The 27,564-nt window shown below is 37.5% G+C and overlaps 1 protein-coding gene and 1 long non-coding RNA gene across 2 annotated transcripts; both read left to right on the forward strand.

Annotated features, from left to right (window-relative positions):
• The first annotated feature begins 231 nt into the window (after positions 1–231).
• On the forward strand, positions 232–22,444 carry LOC123629262 (ankyrin repeat domain-containing protein 26-like). Its single transcript, XM_045539098.1, has 7 exons — positions 232–264; positions 2,019–2,049; positions 3,896–3,988; positions 4,806–4,854; positions 17,284–17,344; positions 17,437–17,639; positions 22,213–22,444. Coding segments are annotated over exons 1-7 (567 nt in total). The 5' UTR covers positions 232–263; the 3' UTR covers positions 22,342–22,444.
• A 208-nt stretch (positions 22,445–22,652) lies between these two features.
• LOC123629260 lies at positions 22,653–27,463 on the forward strand. Its single transcript, XR_006731958.1, has 3 exons — positions 22,653–22,694; positions 25,136–25,229; positions 27,424–27,463. It is a non-coding gene; the product is annotated as an uncharacterized LOC123629260 (long non-coding RNA).
• Positions 27,464–27,564: the final 101 nt, after the last annotated feature.

Consider the following 27,564-nt stretch of genomic DNA (forward strand, 5'->3'; position numbering starts at 1 on the left):
ATATTTAAGGCTGTGTTATCGCTTTCACATCTACTCAACCCTGCCATTGTAGTGTGAAAGTAGTCATAGAAAATATGTAAGCAGATGGGCATGACTGTGCTCCAGTAACATTTTGTTTTACAAACCATATGGCATATGCATAGAGAAGAGCAGCAGTTCACCAAGGAAGATGAACACTTTTCTATAAATGTTGAATTTAATGGATATTCATATAGAGTCTTTTTAGTGTTTTCCAGACTCCCAGAAGGAAAGCCGCTCTTCAGAGTAAGTCACATTGTTTTTATGAAGAGTTTTTAGGCACAGTGTGCCGCTCTTTTCACTTAGGGAATGGTGGGAATCCTCTCAAAGCCAATGTCCTGGATCCCAGCCATGAGCCAGCCTTGCAAGCAGGCCTTTCTAAGGATGGCAGTCTCATCCTTGCTGTATAAAATCTGTTCTGCACAGCAGTTACACCCCAACTTAATTTTTAGTGGTTTTAAAATTTTATTTAATAGCAGATAATATAATGATATAGCATAACATGGTAGTTGTTTTAGTTGCATGATCCATATTAAGTTGCAATGCTGTTTACTTTTTTTTTTTTTACTGTTAATGAATGTTTAACAGATATTTGTGCATAAGTTACTATGGCAATGCAGGCACTTAAAACAGGGGATGTGATATTATGAAATATATATGTGGTCTTTGATTTGGTTTCCTGGCATACAACTCCTAAAATTTTTGTACTCTCCAAAGTGATTATCTTTTTGTGTGTGAAGGATTGACTGATGGCTGGCAGCCACCAGGTAGCTGCAGGATGGAGGCTGGTCATCACAGACCAAGGCATGATTAGGGAGCTGGGACTTCCACCCTACCTCCAACCTCCAGGGAGGAGAGTGGGGCTGAAGATAATGTGATCTTCAATGGCCCATGATTTAATTTGTCGTATCTCTGTAATGAAGCTTTCATAAATAGCCAAGGAGTGAGTTCAGAGAGCTTCCAGATAGCTGAATATGTGGAAGCTGTTCTAGGGTGGTGCCCCAGGAGGGTATGGAATTGCTCTACCCCTTCCCCCATACCTTATCATATGCATCTCTTCATCCATATCTTTTGCAACATGTTTGCCTGAGTTCTGTGAGCCATTCTGACAAATTAGTGGAACCCAAAGAGGGTATTACAGGAACCTGGACTTGAATCTGATCATTCAGAAGTTCTGGAGGCCCACATTTGCTACTGGTGTGGGGAAAAGCCAGCCTTGGGAACTGAGCCCCAACCTGTGGGATCTGAAGATAGTGATGGAACTGGATTGGAGGACTCTCAACAGGCGTCTCCAGCAGAATGAATTGCTTTATTGTTTATGGGGAGCCCCTGAACCACCACCACATTTGGTCAAAGAAGTCCTTTGTGTTGATAATTGCTGTTGTGGTGTGAGAACATATAGCAGCAAGGGGGACTGCTGTATACTCTGTGATTACATCTCCCAGTCTGTTAGTCCAGAAATCATGCTGTTTAAGTTTGACACTGTCTTCTTACAATACTGACTCTGCTAGTGAGACCATTTTCTGTCACTGTGGTAGGTTTCAGTTGGGATTATGATGATTGTACACAGCGGTTCACCTGTAGGTATCAAATTTTGAAAAATTCCAGTCTCCCTTGCATTTGATAAATCAAAGGAGGGGAGGCAACTGTTACTAATGTATTGATTGCCTACCAATAGTATCAATAATATTAATACTAATATAGTCCTCAGGTATGACCCCAAAAGAATCCTTTGTAACAAAGCATGAGTCTTTTTCTTATTTTGGTCCAAAATCTAAAACATATACAAAAGTGTGCATTAATTATTTATGTTTTGTGAAGGTGGAGCCTTGCTGTGTCACTCAGGCTGGTCTTATTTCCGAACCCTTCAAAGGATCCTCTTGCCCCAGCCTCTCGAGTAGCTGAACTTATAGGCACATAACACCATGCTCTTGTATGCTTTTAATATTCTATATTTGTCTGTTGTTGATTTAAAAATACTTTGCTTTTTTTTTTAATAGTGGATGGAATTTCTGAAGACTCTACAATCAGGTAGGATTTTGCAGATTTAAAAAAATTGTATGATAACTAAGGGAATGCAGAGAAAATAACCTAACTTTTCAGTGTTCTATTCTGGGCTGCAGACCACATTATGTGCTTAACATTTCATATCTTCTATAGTCATCACAACTGCTTCTCAAAGAATCCATGCTATTACTTTTTACTGATTAAGTAACTGTGGTTCCAAGAAGTTAATTAATTGCTCCATGATCCCATAGTTTGATTATCAGCCTGACTGGCTCCCAAATGTGTTTGCTTGTCCTTTAGCATAGATCAAGAGAAACCTGTGCAGTATTGCATCAAGGTACAGGTACAAATTAGATCAATTTAGAAAGTCAGATTTAGTTATATATTAATTCTCATCAAGAGTTCTTCTTAGAAATCTGGTTATTCCAAGAGCATGTCCTGATGTATTTGAGAATGACAGTGGTCCTTCCTTTTAACATCAAAGGTTTTAGGGCGGATCTCACTTCACTGTGGTTGTAGGACGATAGGTTTTACATAAGCAAGACCAGGCAAGTCCTAGAGAGGAATTGTTTTACTTTAAGTGAAGGTTATCTACATATACGCTATGTTATGTTAATTATTTATCAGCTATTTAGAAGTTCTTTCTAATTGATTTTTCTACTTAATGACTTACCAGTTTAGTTTTCCCATTAGGCTGGTATCCTTGCCTAATCCCATGAACGTGTTTTTTTTTTTTCCTAGAATCTTTTTTTCTCCCAAGATTTTCTATAATTTTGTCTTAATATTTTTTTACTTTCTACTTTGCATTTCTTGGTTTTTTATTTTTTTTTTTCCTGTTAAATATTCCCTACTTTTCTAAACAGAGAATGCAAAGCACATAGAAATTCATGATTTTAAGGAATCTTAGGGACTAATAAAAATGTCCTCTGGTACTTTAATCTGTGTTTAACATCCTGGTCAAGTAGTTGTTTAGATAGCATACCTGAAACTTTTTACTTTGGTAAATAACAAAGGATTGAAACCCAAGATATTTAAGTGATTTATTTGGATATAGTCAGAGGCAGAAATGAGATTTGAACTCATGTTTCTTCATTCAAGCCCAGTACTGTTCCTTTTTCATCATCTTGTAGGTGAGTGTTTTAATAATAGAAATGGAGAGTAGATCTAGGGAACCCAATGGAAGAGAATAAGAATGAAATTAGCTGCTGAACCCAGTGGCAGTGGATAAGAGTGGAATTAGCATTGGAAGGCCAATTTTGAAGAAGAACAATGCTGGGTTGGAGAGAAATACAGGTTTAAGAAAACAGATCAGAATATTGGGGCTTCTGACAAGTGTGATAAAGAGAAATCATATGAATGAATGAGAAAGGATGTTGGGATTTATCTAGAAAGGCACATTAAAATAGAGGGTTTGAGGGAGTTCTGAACAGGTTGCTGTGTTTTTGTTTGTTTAATTGGAGGAACTGGCAAACTTGAAATTTCTGTCAAAAGATGTTAAAAGAATTTGAGCCACTGGGAAGAGTCTCTGTAGCAGATAGGAATGTGGTATCATCTACTTCCACTCCAACCTACACAGGGGTGGCTTACAGCCCCTTGAGTACTAGGGGGCTAGCGGTTGCTGAATTACATAGGTCTGTGGCCCATGGCACGTGTCCCTTCACCTCTGTCCTTTTTCCCAGTTCACTGATGTCTTTCCCATGTACATGTAGAGTAGAGACGGGGTAAGATTTGCCGGGAAATCAGTCATGGAGCTGGGGTAGCTGGTAATGTGCCTATCCTGGGAGAGGATGACTGAGACTCGTTTAGCCTGCTTATCAGGATGAGGGAAATAGAGGATTTCTGCTCTTGGTCATTTGAGCCTATTTTTCAGGAACCTGTGCTGTATTAGACTGAAGATTAAAAGTTTGAAGACTGCCATGGAGTCCTCCAGAAGAAGGACCTGGAATCAGGAGCCCATAAGAAGGTACTTAGATAGTACTTTGGGAAATAGAAGTATGACTACCAGGATTCTCCTTTTCCAGTAGTCTCTCTCCTTGAGTATCTGAGTGTCTATGAAGGTTTTTAAAGGCTTGCTAGTTTATATAGACCTGAATAAGGAATGACCTGTATGGGCAAAATAATCGGGTAATATAATTTTTAATTTTGTACTTTTTCTTGGAAGAATATCCCCAATAACAACATATAATTTTTTTTTACTTTTGTACATTTGTCTTTCAAACATTTCAGATGTTTCCTGGAACTCCCTGTATGGTTTTAGAGGAAAGGGGAGATATAGGGCCTTCTTAGGTGCTTTCCTTCCTGAAGAAGCAAGCCTCCCGATTTTCTGAGTTATACAGATTAGTCTTTGAAACAGAGACATGTAATGGAGAAGGGACAGCATATTTTTCTACCTTGTTTCAGGTTATCAGGTTTCTTCCAGTTCAGGTAAGAAGAGTCATGTCAGTCACTAAGTTAACAGACAATTTGTGAAGACATATTATACTCGGGATTTGCTAATATATTGGCGGTCGATATCTCTTATGAAGCTAAAAGTAAGTCTTCATTGACTACTTCATAGACTGTGAGAGGTGGAGACAGAAGTAAGTAACTAGAATATTTCTTAAAACAGAGACCAAATTTTACTAATAATTATATCAAGAAACATCATTTAATATCTAGATAGCTGACCTTTCATGTTGTTTTATTTTTTCTGGGTGAGTGCACCTAGATAGAACCCTGTAGATGTTTTTATTTTAAGGCGATAACCTCATTTATTTTTGTTGTATATTTTTTCTCTAAAGGATGTCCACCTACCCGACTATTGATGATTTAAGCAGTGTCGATACCAAGGTAAAGTGGTTTCTTGTGAAATTAATTTTACTACTCTGAATCTCCTTTTGTATAGTATATTCTCTTAAAATTTAGCAGTGGTTTACATATGACTTTATAATAGAAAATTGGTCAGAGAAAACCATTCTACATAAGTTTGATGAAACCCTTGTGTTACCTCTGACCTGTTATCTTCCTCTTCACCTCTTCCCAATGGAGTGTAGGGAGTTCGGTCCCCCAGATTAAGATTCAAGCTTGTGGACTGTACTTGTGGGTACGAATCCACTGCTCCTTACTAGCTTGAGATGGAAGGAACTGTGTTTAGCTATGGGGTTGTTCCTGCTGTCATTGCTTTTAGTTTGTGTGGAGGAGCCAGTTACTGAGGTAATCCTTTGTGCCCATGGTAGGCTCTGGTCCACCAGGTGGGGTATACGAATGCCTTAAGCTTTGGGAGGGGCCGTTAGCTTCCAGGTGTTGCTTGGACCCTGCTCCCTCCTTAAGTAGGGGGAGGAGCAAGATGGATCACAGCTGGGGTGCAATAGCCTGGTTGTGTGGGCTTCCATGGGGCTCAGAGTTTGCTTATCTGGCCATTAGGGGGAGCCACTGATACAGAGTTGAGAGTTGTCTCTGGAAGATTAGAGGGCTGCTCCTGATGGCAGGTGCCTACTCATGTGATTGCTGAGGCCTCTGGCCAGATTTTCCATTCTTATCTACAAACCTGGTCACTTTTCCCTCTGATCGGTCCGCTTTTGTTTCCTCTCCACCCAAGGTGGGCTCTCAAGCTTCCCCACAGTTTGTGTATCTGGCCTGTTGGCATGTGTCTCTGCACATCACTGATAGATAGGGGGATCTCCAATTGTACACTGCTTTTGTGCCACTAGACCCCAATGCAAGGTGGGTGGGCCTCTCTACCCCCCAAAGTCACCACTAAAGTGATGCTCCCACTGGGAGAATAATGGCAGCTAAAGGAAATTTTGGTTCAAGCTTAACTCTCTATTAAAGTGAGTGGGGATAGGGACGGTTGCTCTGATTCAGCCTGTGGCACTCAAGGCATTTGGTTTCCATAGGAACCAGTACTTATGCAAATTGCATCCCAATGGCACAGCCAACTCCAATATGGCACTTCTCAGTGGGGAAGGGGGCATGGGGCTCACCCATAGAACCCTGCTCTCTTGTGCTCCTCCACACCCTCCCAATGGGCATGGGTTCTCACTTGCCACCTGAACTTAGAACTGGATCTCTCCCCCATGGCCCCTGCCCTTCTGTCTGCACAATTAGCAGCTGAACACACCAAGCACCTGTAGGCAGCAAGATCACAAACTGAGGGCTGTGGGTGGAAAAGTGCCCCTGGCACTGAAGCATGTTACTGAGCACAGAGAACTCCAGGGCTGCTATGGTTTGGGGAAGGGGCTGTGGACTTCCTGCACCACTCTGAAGTTTGGAGTGGCACCTGTCTGTCTGCCTCTCTGAGCCCTGGTGGCAGCTCTGCTGACCCAGGCAGGCTGAGCTTGGAATGGGGTCTGGGAGTGTGCTTCTCTGGCTCAAGGCAGGCTCAGCTGGGAGTGTGTTGTTGTGTGGAACCAAGTCACTCAGTACAAGGTGGTTTGGTGGTTACTATGGTGTGGGTGCAGCCTCATGGCTAGGAGTTGCTTGAGCCAAAATTACTTCCTGTGATGCCAGGAGTCGGGGAGTGCAGAGGAGATGGCATCTGCATGCAGAGATGCCAACTGCCTTGTCTCTTCTGGCACTCCCCTATTGGATGAGAACCCTGCATCTCGTTGCTGCCCTGAGGCCTCTGGGTGGGGGAGGGGAAAAGAAAACCCTTACCATTTCCCTGGGCTCCAGGACATGCCAATAACTCCCTTCTATCTTCCTCTCTCAGTAACTCAGTTCTTCTTGGTGGTGTTCCTGGACTCCAGTGGTATCTATCCCCGAAGTCTACTTCCAAGCGGTAATCACTCTCTGCTCTCAGTCCAATCCTCAACTGTTCTGCTGGGATGGTCCAGCAAGCTTTTTCTCTAGTCAGCTACTTTGGCTTTCTCCCCAAGGACTCCTATGACTCTTATGTTAGGCCTTTTACAGAATCCCATATTTCTTGTAGGCTTTGCTTGTTCCTCTTGCTTATCTGCTCCATCTCTTGACTGACTTGTTCAATTAAAAAGTGTTGTCTTCAAGTACTGAGAATCTTTCCTCTGCCTGATCTAACCTATTCTTAAGGTCTTCCACTGTGTTTGGTAATTCCTTGAATGATTTTTTCATTTCCAGAAATTGTGTTTGATTTTTTTCTTTAATATTTCAGTCTCTTTGGTGTTTTTTTTATTCATTTTTTGCATTGTTTTGGTCCTTTCTTTGTGTTGGGTTTCCTTGTTATCTTGTATTTCGTTGAGCTTCCTTATAATCCACGTTCAAAATTCTTTATGTGTCATTTCAATATTCTGGTTTTGGTTGTTACCCATTGCCAGAGATGTGGTGTTCCCTTTTGGGGGTGTTCTTTTGCTTTGATTCTTCATATTTCTGGAGTTCTGTCTCATATTCCTTCTCATCTGGAGCAGATATTGCTTCTTACTTTTGGATTTTCTTTTGTTTAGAGAATGACATGCCCAGTTTATTCTCTGAACCAGTAGGTGGTGCTTGGAGGTGAGCATCAATTACAGCCCATATGATGAGTCAGTAAATGCAGTAAAAAGATGTACAAATTGACTTCACTGTTAGTAGGTGGTGCTTGCCAGAAGGAACAAGCTGCAATGCTTTTTGGGGGGGTCATGTGACCAGGTCTAGTCCCTCAAGAAAAGCACTCTCATGCCCCCAGTGGTTGGATGAACCCTGGGACTTCCAAGTGTGCCCTTACTTTCCACCGCAGCAGTTGTGGGTGGGGGAGTGAGGGTGGGCATGTTTAGCTTGGGTGGTGAACTTGCCATCAAGATGAAAAATGCTATTAACAAGGGTTGAAGATCTGCTCCCTACCTCTGGACAAAGCTGCCAGGGAGGGGCTCAAGTGGCCCCATTCAACCAGAAAGTCTGTGTGAGGAGGCAGGGCTATCTGAGTCCCTCAATCTGGCAGTCTAGAGCATGCCTCACTCCTTTCCACCCTCCTTTATTACATGGTTTCTCCCAGGCCTCTGCCATTAGGCCCTCAAACCAGCCAAGGTCCCCTACAACTGTTGTGCAAGCCAGGATGTTCCCTTCCCAGGATCCTGGCCTCAGCTGGAAGTGCGGTCCTCCCATGTAAGAAGGGGTGCCCTTAGAGCACACTACATCTAGGACCCCCACTGCACTCTCCTCTTTGTCCCTGCAGGCACCCACATTTCATGACACTTATTCACAAATATTTCTTCTGTGCCTCCGGGCAATACGATTGAGACCTGGGCATACATGATCTGGTGTGTGGGCCCATCCCTGGGATCCAGTTCTTGACTATACCAGGGATGTGGATGCCGTTCCCAAGTCATCCATGGGGTACCGAAGCTGATTCTCTGTCCCCCCACCTTTGGTAGTTCCATGCTTTACTGGAGTTGCTGGGGAAATATCACCAGGGATGGCTAGCAGACAGGGAGCTCATGGTCTGTGTTACCCCTCTCTCCACTGCAGGACCAATAAGGAAAAGTGTGAACCCTGTTTCCTATAGAGGCCTCCATGTGGTCGCCCATTTGTTTCTCTTGGCAGCGATGGGTTGGGGAGGGAAAGGAGAGAAGAAGAGTTTGGCTGGAGGAAAATCCACTCTGGTCATCTCCAGCCCTCTCTCCAGGAGGCAGTCTGTCCAGAATGATGGGGTATCAGATTCATGCAGATCACCTGGGACCCACAGGGCCCCTGTGGCTCCTGTAGTCTGGGACAAAGTTGAGCAATGTCTATGTGAGAGTGAGTAATATGGAACCTGAGGGGTTGAAGCCCCCTAGGGAGGACAAAGGTGTCTGGTGGTAGACAAGAAATATGACACCTACTGTCCAGCTCAGATCTGTGGGGTGTTGTTGGAATACAGAATTAAGAGACATGGAAAGTTTCAAGAGTTTTTCAGGGCTTTGCTTGAAGGAAACTGAGCATATTAGTTCACATTCCAGAAGCTGCTTAGCAACAGGGGAGGCATTCCACTGACCAGGGGTGACTGCAAGGCTATGCTTGTCTCGAGGCCTGCAGGCCAGCACCTGGAGCTTGTGTAAGGCGGAGCTCGGCATAGGGTCACAGGTTAAGGAAGTGATCAAAGGATGCCAGCCCAGCAGGCACCTGTAGCTAAAGCTAATTAGCCTCATGGACAGTTCCTGCTTCACTCTGGACCACATGTCTCAGTTAATGACAAACTAGATAAAGAAATACATGGTCTGTATATTTCTGTTTTAGCTTTATTGCTAATTGGTAATTTTATCTTTAACTTGTATACTCAGCTAGGTCTATTCTTAACTTAGTGCTTAAGAAGTTTATCTTAGAAAAATTTTGTAACCATTTGCTCACGTAGATAGAATTAATTAAAGGATCTCTTGAAACCTTTGGGGAGCCTTTAAACCTAAATGAATGATCTGTACACATATATCTGTAACCGCTAACAGCTAATTGTTGTACCAATAAATACTGATGCAGGATTTCACTCAGTGACTCCTGGCTCACGGGAATGCTGGAGGACCTCTGCCTCCCCCATCATTTTAAACTACACTTTGTCTCTATCTCTATTATTTCCAAATGTCTTGCAAGGATCCTGCTTGGAACCTGTATTTCTTGGAGAATAGCTGACTCCCAGAAGGGCGGGAGGTGTCCTGGGAGGCTGGGAGCCTGGTTTCCTGTTTTTAAGGAGCTCCTTGCTCACTGGTGGCAACATTCTCTGGGCTTAGGTGGGCAGAAGGATGCTCCAGCAGCTCTGGAGCCCACCGACAGTCTGAGATGTGAGGGAGGGGGATGTTAACTCCTCCTCCACCTACCCTTCTTGTAGGTTTCCAAGCCTCTAATGGGTTAATCCCCACTGATGCCTTTCTCCTTCCAGTTGTGTTTTGCAGCCTCTTCCTGTGGAGTCTCCTGTAGGTTCAGAAACCCTTCCTTTAGACTGTCACTCAATCTGTGTTCGTTTGTCTGTTTGTTCTTTCTCTTTCATCTAAAGCTCCTCCTTCTTACAGAGATGCTCTGGCTAGTGGTGCCTCTGGTTCACCATCTTGCAGTTATTTATTTTAAACTTCTTGATCTGGGCTCCATTTAACATGAGCTTCTTGGGAAGGCTTTCCAGATATTCAAAGGAAATTGAGTGTTGTTAAGTAACTTGTTGGTTACTACAGGTGAATCAGCACAGGGGGAACCCCACGTCCAGTAATTATATGACGATTGCTAAATCCTTGTAGTACTGGCTTGGTGGAGTTGGGAATGATATAGGAGAATTTCCTGGATTATGAGGAAAATTTGTCATTCTCTTTCCTCACTCTGTGTGCTGAGTTGGTGGAGTTGGGGGAGGAGCAATGTGGGCACTCCCTCATGGTCATCATAGCTAAGACTTTGCTTAGGTCACACTGGACCCCAGCCAATCTCAACAAAAGCCCATGGTGACTGTTGCCTGGCTCCCCCTGATGTTTATGCTAGCCCAAGGGCTCTTTAGTCAGCAAGTTGTGAATCCTGCCAGGACTGGGTCTTTCCTTTAATAGCAGAGTGTATCTTTCGGGCTCAAGGTGATTCTAGGAGTGTAATTCATGGACTATGTTGTTAAATCCAGGGCCTTGGGAGTCTGCTATGTACTTTATTTTGCTGTTGGCATGCAAGTTGCAAAACAAAGTCTTCTGAATTTTTTCCTTTCCTTTCCCCAAATGAAAGAAGACTCTCCCTGAGCTGCACTGCCAGGGTTTGTGGGAAGGGTGACATAAGCACTGTCTTGGCCACCACCATTAGTGTATCTCTGGGTCATGTGTACCTCAAGCCCACTGGATCGGAGCCAGCACAGGCACGGGAACTACCCAAGGATGGTGTCCTTTGTGAAATCACTGCCTTACGAATTTATTTCAGGCCCCAGGCTGCTTTTTCTCAGCCAGTTGATGGACGTAGTCAGAACTAAGGTTTCAGGACAGAGAATTTCTCTTTGGCTGGGTGGGTCCAAATGCTCCCTCTGTGGGCACTGGCAGCATTCTGACCTGTGCTATGTTCCTCTGAAATTCAATACAAAGTCCCACAATCACTTCATTCTCTCTGACTCAGGGAAATGTATTCTCTTTGCTTGATGTGCTGGTGTGGCATTGCCTGCGGATGGAGGAGGGATAGTGTGCAAGGCTTTTTACTGCCCCAGTCAATGCCTCTTTCATTGATTGAATGTGAAACCTGGTACTGAGATCACTCACATGATTTTTGGTTTCCCTGAAGGTGCTTCCTTGCGTGTCTAGTTGTTGAATTTGGTGTTCATGTGGAGGGATGATTGCTGCAGGTTTCTATTTGGTCATCTTGCTCTTCTCAGATCTCCTACAGATGTCCTTTTTATAATATGACTTTCTTTTTCTTTTGGTATGTCTACTTTTAGTTCTTTGAGAAATCTCCATATAGTTTCCATAGAGATTGTTGTAATTTATTCTCCTACCAAAAGTGTATAAGCCTCTTCTTTTCACCACATCCCCACTAGCATCTATTGGTTTTGACTTTTTAATAACAACTATTCTGACAAGGGTAAGGTGGTATCGCATTGTGGTTTGGATTTGCATTTCTCTAATGAATAGTGATGTACAATGAATAGTGATGTGTTTTCATATGTTTATTAGTCATTTGTTTCTTTCCTTTGGAAAAATGTTCATTTATTTTGCCTACTTTTGATGGTTTTTTTTCTTTTTTCGTGTTGATTTGAGTTATTTATAGATTCTGGGTATTAGGCCTTTTTCAGATACGGAGCTTGTGCATACATTCTGTAGGTTGTTTACCCTGTTGATTACATCTTTTGCTATGTAAAAGCATTTTAGTTAACTTAATTTCAATTTACTTATTTTTGATTGTATTGTATTTGCTTTTTGGGTCATAGACATGAATTCTTTACCTAACCCTATTTTGAGGATAGTTTTTTCTAGTATTTTTTTTCTAAATTTTTTTTTATGGTTTCAGGTCTTACATTTAAGTCTTAAATCCATTTTGATTTAATTCTTGTATATGGTGAGAGATTGAAATCAAGTTTCCTTCTTCTGTATAGGAATATCCAATTTTCCTAGCACTATTTATTGAATAGGGTTTCCTTTTTCTAGTCTATGGTTTTGTCTGCTTGGTGAATGATCAGTTGGTTGTAGGTATTTGGCTTTATTCCTGGGTTCTCTATTTTGTTTTATTGGTGTATGTATCTACTTTTATTTTAGTAGTGTGATTTATTGGTTAATATTGCCTTATAGTGTAAATTAACATCATGTAATGCGATGCCACCTGATTTCTTTTTTCCTTAACATTGCTTTCGCTGTTCGTCGTACTCTTTTCTGGTATCATATGATTTTTTTGGTTTGTTTTTTCTAATTCTGTGAAAAAAGTGACATGGGTGTTTTGGTATAAATTGCATTGCATCCGTAGATTACTTTGTCAATGTGGCCATGTTCACAACATTTATTCTTCTAATCCATAATCCTGAGATACTTTCCCAATTTTTTGTATCATCTAGGACATTTTTAAAGTAGTATTTTGTAGTTCTTCTTGTGGAGATGATTCACAATCTTGGTTAAGTATATTCCCAGATTATTTATTTATTTATTTGTTTATTTGGAAGCTGTTATAAATGAGATTGAGTTGCTGATATTATTCTTACCTTGTTTGTTGTTAATGCATAGAAATGCTAGTGATGTGTATACATGGAATTTGTAACCTGAGACTTTACTGAATTTATTTATCTATTTCAGGAATGTCTTGGAGGTGTCTTTATGTTTTTCTTTGTATAAGATCATATTCTCAACCAACAAGGATAGTTCGACTTCAATTTTTTCTAATTTGTATGCACTTTATCTCTCTTTTTCCTCATTGTTCTGGCTAGGACTTCCAGTGGTGTGTTAAATTGAAGTGGTGAAAGTGGGCATCCTTGTCCGTTCCAATTCTTCAAGGGAATGCTTTCAGATGTCCCCCATTCAGTATGATGTTGGCAGTGAGTTTTTTATATATGGTTTTCACTATTTTGAGGCATATTCTTCCTATGCCTAGTGTCTTGGGGGTTTTTGTCATGAAAGGGGTATTGGATTTTGTTGGATGTTTTCTCTGCATGTATTGAGATTAGGCTTTGGTTTTGTTTTTAATTCTTTTCATGTGGTGAATTACAGTTATGGACTTTTGTATGTTGAACCACATTTGCCTCTCTCAGGTGAAACCCACTTGATCATGGTGAATTATATTGTTGAAGTGTTTTTTGCTAGGTTTTGCTTGTTTGTTTGTTTGTTTTTGAGGAATTTTTAAATCTATTTTCATCAAGGACATTGGCCTATAGTTTTCTTTTTTTGTTGTTGTGTCCTTACCTGGCTCTGTTATCAGGATGATATTGGTTTTGTCAGGTGAGTAAGGGAGGATTCCCTCCTTGTTGTAGCACAATTTCTGTAGGATAGTACAAGTTCTTTTCTGTAGCTCTGGTAAAATATACCTGTGAATCCATCTCACCCTAGGCTTTTTTTTTTTCCCATGGGAGTTTTCTTGTTAATGACTCAATGTTATTATTCATTATTGGTTCATCCAGGATTTCTATTTTATCCTGATTCAAGCAGGGGACTTTGCATTTTTCCAAAAAAATGTGTCCACTTCCTCTAGATGTTCTAGTTGGTGTGCATAGAGGTGTTTGTAGTAATCTCAGATTTTCTTTTAAAATACGTCTCCTTTTCCATTTTGGATTGAGTTTATTTGAATCATCTCTTTTCTTGGCTAATCTGGCTCATGGTCTGTCAATGGTTTTATCTTTTCAAAGAACGAATTTTGCATTTCATTGACATTTTGTATTTTCTTTTTGGTTTTACTTTTGTTTAGTTTTGCTTGGCTATTTGTTATTTCTTGTCTCCTGCTAGATTTGGCATTGGTTTGTTTTCATTTTTTCTAGTTTCCTGCGGTATGATATTTGGTTATTAATTTGTTGTCTTTCTCATGTAGATATTTTGTGCTCTTATAAACTTCCCTCTTGTTACTACTTTTTCTGCATTTTAGAAAATTTTATAGCTTTTGTTGCCATTGTCATTCAATTGAAAAATATTTTTTCATTTCTGTCGTGTTTTCAACTTTGGCCCAAAGATCATTTCACAGGAAGTGGTTTAATTTCTATATATTTGTCCAATTTTGAGAGTTCCTCTTGGAATTGTTTCTCATTTTATTCCACTGTAGTATGAGACAATAAATACATGATATGATCTTGATTTTTTAAAACTTTTCTGAGATGTGTTTTGTGGTTTAGAATAAGTTCTGTCTTGGAGAATGTTCCATGTGCTGATGAGAAGAATGTGCATTCTGCAGTTTTTTTGGCAGAATATTCTGCAAATGTCTCTTAGGTGTATGTGTTCTACCATCTTAAATCCATTGTTTCCTTGCTGATTTTCTGCCTCAGTGATTTATCTAGTTCTGTCAGTAGAGTGTTAGGGTCCCCCAGTATAATTATGCCCCTATTGATTTCTTTTCCTGGCTGTAGTAGCATTTGTTTTATGAATTGGGGAGCTCTGGTGTTAAGTACATATATATTTAGTTTTGTTAAATCTTCTTATTGAATTGCTCTCTTAATCATTATATAATAACCATCTTTGTATTGTCATTATTGTTGTTTTAGAGTTTATTTTACCTGGTATAAGATTAACTACTCTTGCTTGCTTTTTATATCCATTTGCATCGAATGTTTTTTCCAGACCTTCACTTTGATTCTGTGAGAATCTTTATGAATTAAATGTATTTTTTTGAGACATGATATTTTTGGGTTTTGTTTTTTTTATCCATGCCACGAATTGATACGTTTCAGTGGGATATTTAGAAGGTTTACATTGAATGTTAATATTGATTAGTGAAATACTGTTTCAGTCTTGTTGATTTGTACCAGTAGCTTTGTATTCTCACTTAATTTACTATTTTGTAAGAATTGTGAGTTTTAACTTCTACTTATTTTTACACTGTAGAGTATTGACTGTACTCTGATTTTTAGAGCACTTTTGAGCATTTTCTGTAGAGCAGGTCCAGTGCTGTGAGTCAGGGGAGAAGAGTCTGAATGGAGGAGAGCTGGCACTCTGGTCCTCTTTTTCCCAAGGTGTACCCTGCAGGGGATGCACTCTCTTTTTACTTGAAGGGAGCCAACCCTGTATGTCCAAGCTCTGGGATCACACAGTTCCCCTAAGACCTACCAGTGCCCTGTGGTTACTGCAATCTGACTGAGTATTAGAGAATATTTGTGTGGGTTCCAGTGTCAAGAAATGTAAAATGCTGAATTCCCCTGGGCAGGGCAAAGGCACACAATAGCTGGAAAAGCAGTATGACAACTGCTGCCTCAACTTGGGTCTGTGGTAAGCGTGAGTGATAACCAGTGGGCTAGAAGCCTGGTGCTGTATTGTCAAGAAGCTCTCAGTTCACTAAGGGCAGCAGTGCTGGGCTTATGAGGCTACAGGGTCTACCCAATAGTTTGGAGCCTTAGGACTGCCAGAGGTGTGAAAGGAGGAAAATCAAACACACTGACCTACCCTTTCCATGGGGCCACTAATTCCCTGGGGGTTCATTTCTTCTAAAATCTTGTTCCTTCTTGTTATTTCCTGTGACTTCTTTCCTTGGTGTCTCTGGCAGATTCTGGCACTCTTCCTGCAGAATTACACCTGGGCTATGATTTCATCTGAAACTTTCTCTTCTTTCTGAGATGATCTGGCTTCTGATATCTCTAGTCAGCCATCTAAGCTATATCCACTCCATGTTTTTCCTAGTTATTTAAATAATAATTTTATAACTCCTGCATTACTATGAGTTACTACAGGTTAGGAAACATATTTGTGTGTGTGTTAGAGTATGAAGAATGTAATCTGGCATGTATAAAGCATTTTAATATATTTTAATGGGAATAAATGAATAGATAAATGAATTTTAGTGCAAAGAAATGTTAGAATATTAAGGTTACAATGGAATGTTAAAAGTAACAATATCCATAGTATAATTAATAATTAAATCTATTGAATTTTTAAAATATAATTTAAATTTATGTTCCCCTTTAATAATTAGATTGTACAACTTCAGGAGAGTTATTATGAGAAAATATTTCATGAAAATGAACAAATTAGCAACATATCATAAGTAGGAAAGAGAACTATGTTATCTTTTCTAGTATCATCCAACTAGAAGTTTAGATTAGGATTTCAGATTAAAATTTCTTAAGTGTTCCTTATCTTCAACCGAAGTTCTATTAAAAAATGTCTTTTTAAGCAATACATTAATCTTTATAATTCTAATTACCAATTTTTTCTCCAAGTACAAAAGAGATGGAATATTTCTTTTTCTGATTTTTTTATCTCTGTAGCAATAGTGTCACAGCTTCCACATAGTGGAAGATGATTATGTTTCAATAATTTATTGTTTTATGGTAATTAAATTAAATTCTTTCCTATAGAAGAATATAGGAAAGTAAATTGTAGAGTAAATATTAATCAATTATCAGTTTTATCATGGATATACTGTAAACTAAAGTCTCTGTTTTATTCTCATATTTCTCCATGTACCTTATCATACAGAATATTTTTCCTTTTCTTCCATGGTTTAATCACATATTAGGTGGAGTGGTCATGTCTCTTTTTGTTTGTTTGTTTCATCCTCCTCTTCCACCTTGCAAAAATGCTTTTCCCCAATCTAAATATTTCCTTGCAGAATGCATTTCCTCAGTGTGTACCCTGTCAGTGCCTCTTTGTCTTCATTGTCATCGTATTTAGTGAAAGCTTTCTACTGAGTAGCTGTTTGTGGCTTTCATTCTTCAATGATTGCCCCACAAGGTTTATTATTGTTTTCTGTCTTTCTTGGGAGAACCTGAATCTATACAATAATTTATCTTTAGAATTTTGACAAACATAATAGAAGTGATTGATAATATTTGCAAAGCCAACCCATTAAAATAAGTTATTACTAAAACCTAAACTCTCCCATTTTCCCTGGCAAGAGATAGTTAATCCAAATGTAAATCATGCAAACACATTTCACAATGTAACACAAAATTGATTAATTTAAGTATCTTAATGATAGTTACTTTAATAATCCTGTAAGCTGACTAGGTCCATTTTTGTCTCAGGCTATTTTGGCTAAGAATATAATCTAATGGATATTATAGCATTTGTAGAATAATCAATTATGGGCAAAGGGAGTAACATTCTTAGGACATCTGTACCATCTCTCATAATCTTCACCCCATGAGAAGATGTAAATTAGTAAATGACAGAATTGAGGTTGAATCTACTCCAAAACCTCTTTTCTTTGCATTAGGTCATATGGTAATGGTGAATATTATAATTATTTTACCACTTTGATACTTGTTATCCTTAAAGCTATTGTTTTTTGTTCTAGGATGTTTCTGAACCAAACTTAACCAACTTAACTACTGCTTCTCAGCAATCCAGGAAATATTGTAAGCTTTTTAAAGATTGCCTATTTTTGTATTATCCACTGATTCTTCATTACAAATATCTTTATATATTATTTACTTTCTTTTTACTGTAGTAGAAGCAAAATATGCTACTGTGAGAACAGGTAAGGGAAACGTGTTTGAGGACAAGATTTCTGATCATCCAAAGGAAGATGTGTTTGAATGCTTTCCCACAACATCAGGCAAAGTCCAGGGCTTTTTAAATCCTTCCTTTCCACCACCTGAGCCTCAGCGGAAACCTTCCTCCGGGTCATTGGAAAACTGTGGTCTTACAAAGGTAAGTTATTATTTGAAAAACTTTTCTCCCCCATATATTTATGTACCCCTCCCCCATCCTCATAATGCTGACAAAAATACTGTAAAGAAATGGACCTCCTCAAGGCCATAATAGAAAACAAATGTAATAACAAAAGGAAGGATGGACAGGATTGAGATTTGTAAAAGCTGAGGGGAGTAAACAATTCTTAGGTTAGAAATTGTAGAAGGAAAGAATTAGAAAGCAACCCAAAAGAGCAGCTCAGAAATGTGGAAATGAAGAGGGGGATGATGGGGAAGAATTCATGCGAAGAAGGGCAAGATAAATACAAAGTTTGATTAAGAGAGTCAAGATCACACAAATTATTATGAAAAGATAACAGAAATAGTGGAGATAAATGAGAGTGGGAACTCTGTATCGTAAGGTATGTTAGAAATTGTTTTCATGCAAATCAAGAAAAGACAGGCAATGAAAAAGAGGCTGATATTCTTTTAAAAACTTATAGATTGCTTTAATGAAAAACAAACCGAAAAGTTAAGGGTGGCTATAATTAATATATTGTACATTTAAAACTAGCTATAAGAGAATAATTCAAATGATTCTGCCATAAAGAACAGATACTATTTAACATGATGCATATCTCAAGTACACTGATAAGATTCTAGAAATGTATCAAAATTTAGGTCCCTTCAAAATTTGTACATCTGTTATGCTCAAATAAAAACTATGTAAAAAGGAAAAAAATGAATCCTCATTTTTAAAAAATTATTAAGGTAATACATTTAATCTAGTAAATTATTAAAGTAATATATTTAATCGAGTAAAACCTATGTTCCTGGATAATGCCAAGTGAAATATATTTCAGGCCATATCTGATATTATGAATTATTAATTTTTGACTCTTTCATTTCTTCTTTAAGGTTTATAACTTATCTTTTGCATATCCATAACTTACTTAAATAATTTGTATTACTGTTTGGTATAATGTTGACAATCATTTTAGATCTGTTTGAAAATAGAGAAAGGAATAAACATTTTATTTGATCTTTTTTAAAATTTCAGGTTATATAAGGGAGGTTCTTAATCAGTATTCATTAAATAAGAATATAAATTTTGAGCTGCAACCCTCTTGAAGAAATAAATGCTACAATTGTTTACTTCTGGACATGTGATTTATCTTGTGCCAATAATTTCTACATATAACAGACACACATATGTATACATCACATGAATGCAATCATAATTGATTATTGTTCCCTAGAATAAACTACTTATTGTCATAGCATTATAAAGAAGGGGTGACTGTCAACAGAGTATACACATTCATCTCTGGAAGATGGTTGTTTACTTTTAAAAAATATTTCTAGCATTGGGAACATTTTATATTATTCTCAGGAAGATTTATTAAGTTTAGTATTCATAGTTGTTATATCTTGCACATAAATTTGTTCATCTGCAAAACTCAGAAAGCCTGTAGACTTGATTTTGTAGTCCTCTCTCCACTCCTTATGTGAATATTGGGGCCTGTTTGACAATTGTAGATGTATTTAAAGATTCTTAAATCTTCAATTCCGGTAATCATAGCTTTATGTTCTTTATAGTAGATGCTCTGTCCAATTTTTAACTACCGTCCTATATGATGGAAATAGGAAATTAGAGCTATGAGTATGTTGCTTACATGGGAGTAAGAAAACAAGGTGAAATTTAATGGAGGGCTTTATGTTTCTTTCTTACATGATCATAGTACTTAGAAATACATCATAATTCTGCATCACATAAGCATTTCTCTTCTACAGTTTAAAATTTTAAGATTAATTTTATTTTTTTTAGTGTCATTCCTTTTTTTATTTTAAATTTTTTAATTCAGGATATTTTGGGGGTGCAAACATTTTGGTTACATGAAATATTGTTTGCCTCACCCTAGCTAGGGCTATAAGAGTGTCCTTCCCACATACAGTGTTCCCCATTTCCATTAACTGTGGGTTTACTCCCCTCAGTCCTCCACCCCCCAACTTGACCAGCACCCAGTGAGTATTACTACCCTATGAGCACCTTAGTGTTTATCAGTTAGTACCAATTTGATAGTGAGTATATGTGGTGCATGTTTTTTCATCCTTCTGATACCTTACTTAAAAGGATGGTCTCAATCTCTATCTAGGATCACATAAGAAGTACTAGATCACTGTTCTTTTTTGTAGTTGAGTATTATTCCACGGTATACATATATCATTTTATTAATCCACTCATGTATTGATGGGCACTTGGGTTGTTTCCATAGCTTTGGAAAAGTGAATTGTGCTGCTATAAACATTTGATTGCAAATGTCTTTATTCTCTTCCTTTGGATAGATGCCTAGTAGTGGGATTGCGGGATCAAATGATATCTCTATTTTTAGCTCTTTGAGGTATCTCCAAATTACTTTCCACATGGGTTGTACTAATTTGTAGTCCCACCAGCAGTATAAGAGTGTCGCAATCTCTCGTATCCATGCCAGCATTTGTTATTTTGGGCCTTTTTAATAGAGGCCATTCTCACTGGAGTTAGGTGATGTCACATTGTAGTTTTGATTTGCATTTCCCTAATGATTAGAGATGTTGAGCACTTTTTTATATGTTTGGTGGCCATTAATCTGTCTTCTTTTGAAAAGTTGCTGTTCATGTCCTTTGTACATTTATTGATGGGGCTATTTGATTTTTTCTTGTTGATTTTCTTAAGTTCTATATAGATTCTTGTTATCAGCCCTTTATCAGATGTGTAGAAAGCAAATATTTTCTCCCATTCTGCAGTTTGTCTGTTTGCTGTAATGATAGTTTCCTTGGCTGTGCAGAAGCTTTGTAATTTGATCAGGTCCCATTTGTTTATTTTTGTTGCTGCTGTGATTGCTTTGGGGGTCTTCTTCATAAATTCTTTGCCAAGGTGGATGTCTAAAAGACTCTTCCCAACATTTTCTTCCAGAATTCTTAAGGTTTCGTGCCTCAGGTTTGAGTCCGTTATCCATCGTATGTTGATTTTTGTGAGAGGTGAGAGGTGGGGATGCAGTTTAAATCTTCTGCACATGGACATCCAGTTTTCCCAGCACATCTTGTTGAATAGAGATTCTTTTCCCATATGTATGCTTTTGTCTGCTTTGTTGAAGATTTGATGACAATATGAGGATGGTTTTATGTCTGGGATCTCTGTCCTACTCCAAAATTCTATATCTGTGTTCTTGTGCCTATACCATGGTGTTTTGGTTACTATAGCCTTGTAGTAAAGTTTGAAGATACTTTCAGACCCAAAGTCAAGGGCTGGAAAACAAACTTCCAAGCAAATGGAAACCAAAAGAGAGAGGCCATGGTGATTCTGATTTCAGACAGCATAAATTTTAAAATAGCAAGACTAAAGAAAGACAAAGATGGTCACAAAATCATGGTGAAAGGAAAAATCCAACAAGAAAGCTTAACAATTCTTAATATTTATGCACCGAACACAGGAGCACCCAGATACATAAAGCAAACCCTGTTTGATCTAAATAGCATGATAAACAGTAATTCCATATTAGGAGGGGATTTCAGTACCCCACTGACTGAATTGGACAGATTCCCAAACAAAAAGTAAGCAAAGAAATCATGGACTTAGACAAAGCTCTAGAACGAATGGGTCTAACACACATCTACAGAATATTCCACCCAAATAAAGCTGAATATACATTCTTCTCATCATCTCATGGAACTTTCTCCAAAATTGATCAAATCCTAGGCCACAAATCAGACCTCAACAAATTTAAAAACATAGAAATTGTACCATGTATCTTGTCAGATCATAGTGGTATAAAACTAGAGATCAATTCCAACAGAAACACTGCTTCACAAGGTCATGGAAATTAAACAATCTCTTGCTGAATGATTACTGGGTCAAGGGAGAGATCCAGATGGAACTTAAGATTAATTTTAAAAATAGTCTTCTTGCAGCATCTTGAATTGGTACTTTAGAATTAAATCTTTTTATTCAATTTAAAAGTGTATGTTATGATAATATTCCAGAAATAAATATTTTCATATATTAGTACTATTATATCTCACATTCTTCAAATTTTTAAAAGTATAGTTGAAAAAATTGAACTGTATTTTTCCTCCTCTTATTCTCATTTTCAAAATTTCTGAGTTCTGTATAGAATTTCATTATTTAATTCTACCATTTTCATATACTTTACAAATACTCATCCTTTTTCTCACATTGCCCTGTCTTGAAATGCTTCACACCCATTCTCAGCACTTTTTCTATCTTTCACAATGTGGCCATATATCTTTGCAGTATTTCCTGATCTTCCCAGGCAGAACTCACTGCTCTCTCCTTTGTGCCCTTACTGTCCTTTATTCACTTTAATTGTAGAATCAGTGAATTATTCTTTTCCATCTCTCTTTCATACATCTCAAACTCCTCTTGAATCTAGGGCAAAATCCACCGTTTTTTTATATTATCAGCTTCTGCCAGAATAGTGCCTGTGATTTGATAGACAGAGTAACGTTCATTGTCTTATAGACTAATTGAGTGAGTGAGTGAGGGAATAAATGCAATGTTTTCTGAAGTTGGGATTTTTTTTTTTTTTAAATAGGAAGGAGCAACAAAGCCAGCATCTGGACAAAAGGAAAATGGTATTGGTATTATTGAACATGCTCCGCGAGAGCAAAAAGTAATGTCAATTTTATTTATGTGCACAAAAATAACAGAAGTGGTAAGTTAGTGAATACCTATGATACTCTTTAATCCTTAAATGCCATCACACACACACACAAAAAACATTTAAAGTATGCAGACCCAAATATATTATCCATTTCTTTTAAATATATTTCTTTTGCTGTCTTTCTTGATACTGTCTACTTTTTTCTTCCTAAAACTGGTTCAACCTTGAAATTATTTTTGCTATTAGTTTTATTTTATTGAGATAAAAATGAATGGTGATAGACTTGTATATGTATTTAAAATGTATGATAAAAATGTTCTCATGAGTGTATCTGTGAATACCATTTTATAGACAAGATGTCTGCATTAAAGCCTGGAAAAAATGAAGATGCAGAATCACCTCAGGATTTGGAGGTACTGTCTATTGTTGTTGTTATTTTAAAATATAAGTATCAAATGATGTTAGAACCTAAAAGGAAATGTTTAGACTTTATGTTCTCACCTCTGTTTATGCCTGTAAAGAGTTAGTTTCTTGTATTTTCAGCTCACAATTAACAAATTGGTTATTGCATAGTACAATTCTTCTCACCTGTGGGATTCATTTAAGAAGCTACTATAGTATAGTGGAACAAAATAAAGCTTAGAAAAGGAATCAGTTTGGGTTCTCAACTTAGGTTTTTCTACAACAAAAGAATTATTCCAGGTCAACTTATGATCAAATGAATCATTCTATGTTATATGTGGGTGTGTAAAAGTCCTAATGATACTCAGAGAGAAACTGTTTGAACGATTGTCTTTTCCAACGTGGAACTTAAAAAGATAATATCTGCAACTTGAAGGTGTTCGTATAATTGGGTTGTTAAGTATAGATCTGCAAACAACATTTCCAGACAAGGAAAAGTATGGGAACAGTAAATATGTAGGACTATAGTAACAACAGTTCAGTTTAGTGGTGTTTTAATAAGTAGAATTCATTTTTAAAAATAGAAGCCATTGGATATTTTTGTGGCACCCATGTTTGTACTAGTGTCAGCATAATATAATGACAGTGTACATTGAAGTGACAACTGTGGAAAGATATGGGAAGGGTCTGATGATAGAACAGCTGCTGCACAGTGGTACCAGCACTGAGTGGAAGCCAGAAGACATGTTAGTGTCCTGGTGCTGTCGCTTAGTAGCCATGCAATCTTGAAAAAAATGAATGATTTATCCTATTCAGATATCAGTGACCTTCTTCATAAATATGGTACTAACATCTATTCCTTAAGTACGCGCAATGAACAAATGTGGTAAGAAACATAAAAACATTTTGTAAACTGGAGAGAGTGTTTATACAAATGAGGGACCAAATGATTACACTGATACTCACTAACTTAATGAATGCTGAAGGTACTTTTTGCAAACCAGAAGGCAGTAGTCCTAAGAAAAGAATGGAAGTTATAGCAAGCATATGGATTCCTAATTTTGGTTATGTTCAGTTTCCCAGCAGACTATTACCAGAGATGTCCTGTGGGAATATAGTGATTTGATGCTTGAGACCTTCCTGATGGGATTTTACATGTTTTGACGTTGATTAAATGTCTGTTATTGAGTACCAACTACATGCTGGGAAGTAAGACACTGAATATACAAGATGAGGGAATATGCTATAGGGGTAGGAAGAGAAAAATAAGTAAACAACAAAGAGCTATAGGTCATTATAAGTTCTGCATATAAGGAAAACAGAGACTGGTTAGAAAATATTGAGGTAGTTTGTAGTTAGGATGGGGATGGAAATGTGAATAGAATTCTGTAGTCAGAGAATATCTTTCTGAGGGTGACATTTACATCGCCGACTTTCACATGACTAGGAATGAGCAAGCTACGTGAAAGTCTAGGAGGAGGACATTCTGGATGGAGAGATGAGTGGATCACATCTCTTCATTTTACCCTTAACATCCTGGAATGACCAGGAAGCAGGAAATGGGACAACCACCATCCTACTCAATTATTATTAAGTATAGAAAAAATGTACAAATAAGTGTCCAGCACCATTTAGATGCTTTATGAATAAATATTCTTATAATTCTCTCTTCATTAAGGTTTGCTATTCTTTTTTGCAGTTTTCTTTTTAATTGGGAAAGAGTTACATATACTTTACTTTGTGTATCTCTAATATTTGTTTGCTTTACCTTGTACATGTGTAACATTTCCTTGGTTTTATTGAAATATGACATAAAGATATGTTTTTTTACTACTCCATCATTTTATTCATCCGTTTATACTATCAGTAAAAACTTTATTAAAAAATATTTAGATATTTGCAAGCCCTTGTTTCCAAAATGATGCAGCTTGTTAAATGTGCTGTTCTTCCTGAACTTGACATACTCTGATGTTTGTTATCATGCTAAGTATCTTATTTTAACACTAAACATTTCGAAGGTTAAAATTATTCTAAATATTTAATTATGTAATTATTATAGTAGGTGTATTGTATGTATGTATATATATTAAATACTCTTCTTATTTTTGGTGGGGATTGTAAAGTACAATCAGGTATTTTGAAGTTACTTCCTTGTTGAAATGTGCATACCCATTAATATTTTGTCTGTGACTATATTGCCTTTTTCCTCCATTCTTGGTTTTCAGAGTCAATAGCCAGAAATAGATAAAAGGTAACCTTGAGCTGGATAACATTTGTGAAGTTCCCTGTACAAATGTTTTGGTTTTTCAATACATACTTCTCTTATTTTTAAGTCTAATTGCCTTTACAATAGGAAATTCAGGTAGTTTTAAGAATATGATTGGAAAATTTTGATGGAATTCATTATTTTTATTTTTTAATTGAAACTTATTATTGATATTAATTTTAACAGAATGTCTCCACGAATCTCCCACAGAAGTATGGTGGTGATTTACGGTGGGCTGCAGTTCACAAACAAGAATACACCATAAATGGACAAGTAGAAGGTAAGAACCATATTTTATTAAAAGAAAATAATTTAACAGACTGTTTATTTAAAAACATGTACACTGATACATTCTAAAATCCAAAGAATATCATCAAGCATCAAGAAGCAGGCATATGTAATGGAGGGTGGTCAAATAAAATAATTCTTCAGAAAAAGGAAGAGCAGAGTGTTTGAAATGTGGGAAGCATATAAAGTGAGCTTCCAATACCAGAGTGTGTCAGAGAAGTATAGCAAACATTTCTCACTCTTCTTATCTCCCTCACTGTTGGGAAGGCACTAAGGATTGAGGCACCTAAGCCTGCAGCACTATCTTTTCTATACCATAGAGGAATAGAAGCATATGTGGTCAGCTGTACACATGCATAATTTAATGTGGTTTGAAATGTTCTTACTTCATAGGGTAGAATTAGTACTGCTCAAGATAAAAACTTTGGAGAGAAGAAGAGAATAGGGTCAGTTATTGAGAGATGAGGGAAGATAGAGGCTGATAAGCAGCCCATTAGAAACATTATGACTTGTAATACAATTTCATTTGTGGGGACATGATAGGGAGGAACATGAGGCTAGATTCCAAAAGGGTCAGTTCAGGTAGAGGAATGTGGAAGTACACTCAGTGTAGACCAGAGCGTCTCAAACTTTCATCAATCAGCTGTGTTAAAAATGCACATTCTGAGTCAGCAGCTCTGGGATTCTGCATTTCTAGTAACTTCTCAGCTGATGCTCCTGCTGGTGGGCCTTGGGTATAGACTTCTTTTTAGAGAAATCTGGAAGAAGAGCCATTGGATAACAGTTTAAGAAGTTACAGGATCAGGGGAAAACATTATTTTGTTATCATTTCTGAGCATGTTTGTAGCCAGAGGGGAAGGAGCCAAGTGATGAGGAAGGAGAAATTAGAGATGTGAGGTACTACTGCTAAATGAAGAGGAAAGATGTGGTGGGAATAATAAATCAAAGATGTTGAAGGAGGAGAATAAGGGGCACAGATCTCTACATGACTGCTGTAAAGGAAGAAAGATTGTGAGGGGTGAAGGAGGGAGGAATGAAAGAAGTTAGGAAGGTGATTTTGGAGTTGATGAGGAAACTTGGGAGCACTTCAGATGACTTCATTATATTTACACTCAAACAGAAGCTTAGATTCTTGCTACTTTAAAGGTTAGTAGAAGCAGGAGGGAGTGCTAGAATTGGGGTGAACAATAGTAATTTATTTTTCCTCCCCATAGCTGTCAGACAGCAAATATACATGTTGCATTAATATTAGTTAATCAAATGAGATTAATTTGAATATAGAAGCATCAGCCGCTTTTTTAAGATAGCTAAATTTTTGGTAAGGTAATTGTTTCATAAAAGTCTTTTAAAGACTAATTGGTAACCCAACTAATTTTAAAAAGAAAAAAAATTACAGAGTTCATCCTTGAATACTAAAATTGTTATTTCAATATAGAAAATTTATTATACATTGTTTCTTAGATGTGGTGTTAAGGCTTTTTGTATGTGTGTGTATCAAGAAAGTTTAAGATGACTAACCCAGAGGATACAAGAAATGTAGGCATACCAATAGCCCATATAACTAATGAAAAAGGTGAATATTTTCATTAACTAGCATTCTACAAATGAATCCAAGCTGATCAGTTCAGAATAGTTTTTCCGATGAAAGATGAATTATGCTCTCAACTGCATTGCAGCTGAGTACTTCTAAATCATGGGACAAATTGAAGAACATGATAACTAATTATAGTATAATGGTACAAATAATTCTGCTGGGTTGTGTTACAGATATGCTGTAGCATTCTCCCATCAGTTTTGATGGTTACCCTCTCAGCGTCATGACTTTCTCCGCTGATTAATGATCCCTTTTCCCCTCATCAATCAGCATGTTCACACAGATCTATGGCCACTTTCCTCTTCAGTTAACAGACATAGCTAATAGTTAATAGAATTTGTGAGTGAATCTTTGAGATGTTGTATGCCTTGGACCAGGTGTCTCCCCAAGTGGTTTCTTGAAGCTTGGGTTTTTTTTCTTTTTTTAATTAGAAATATTTCTTAAAGAAGTAAGTATTTCATCATAGATTTAGCTTCATTTAAACTCTAAATTTATACAATGAAAATTTTATTTTCTATCTATTTCTATAAAGACTGTCTTTTACCTCACTCTTCTAACTAATCCAATTTAATTCAATGTATGGATTTTTTAGCAGAAGAAGACCTAGAAGTGACATCAGAGAATGAGCAAGAGAGTCATGAAGGAAGTGAAAATAACCAGCCACCGGTATGTAAAGATTTAAATTTAAATTTCTGGTTTAACATAATTTTCTTCATTTTAATAACATCATTTT

This window comes from Lemur catta, unplaced genomic scaffold (genome assembly GCF_020740605.2).
Source record: "Lemur catta isolate mLemCat1 unplaced genomic scaffold, mLemCat1.pri scaffold_106_ctg1, whole genome shotgun sequence".
Classification (NCBI taxonomy): Eukaryota; Metazoa; Chordata; class Mammalia; order Primates; family Lemuridae; genus Lemur; species Lemur catta.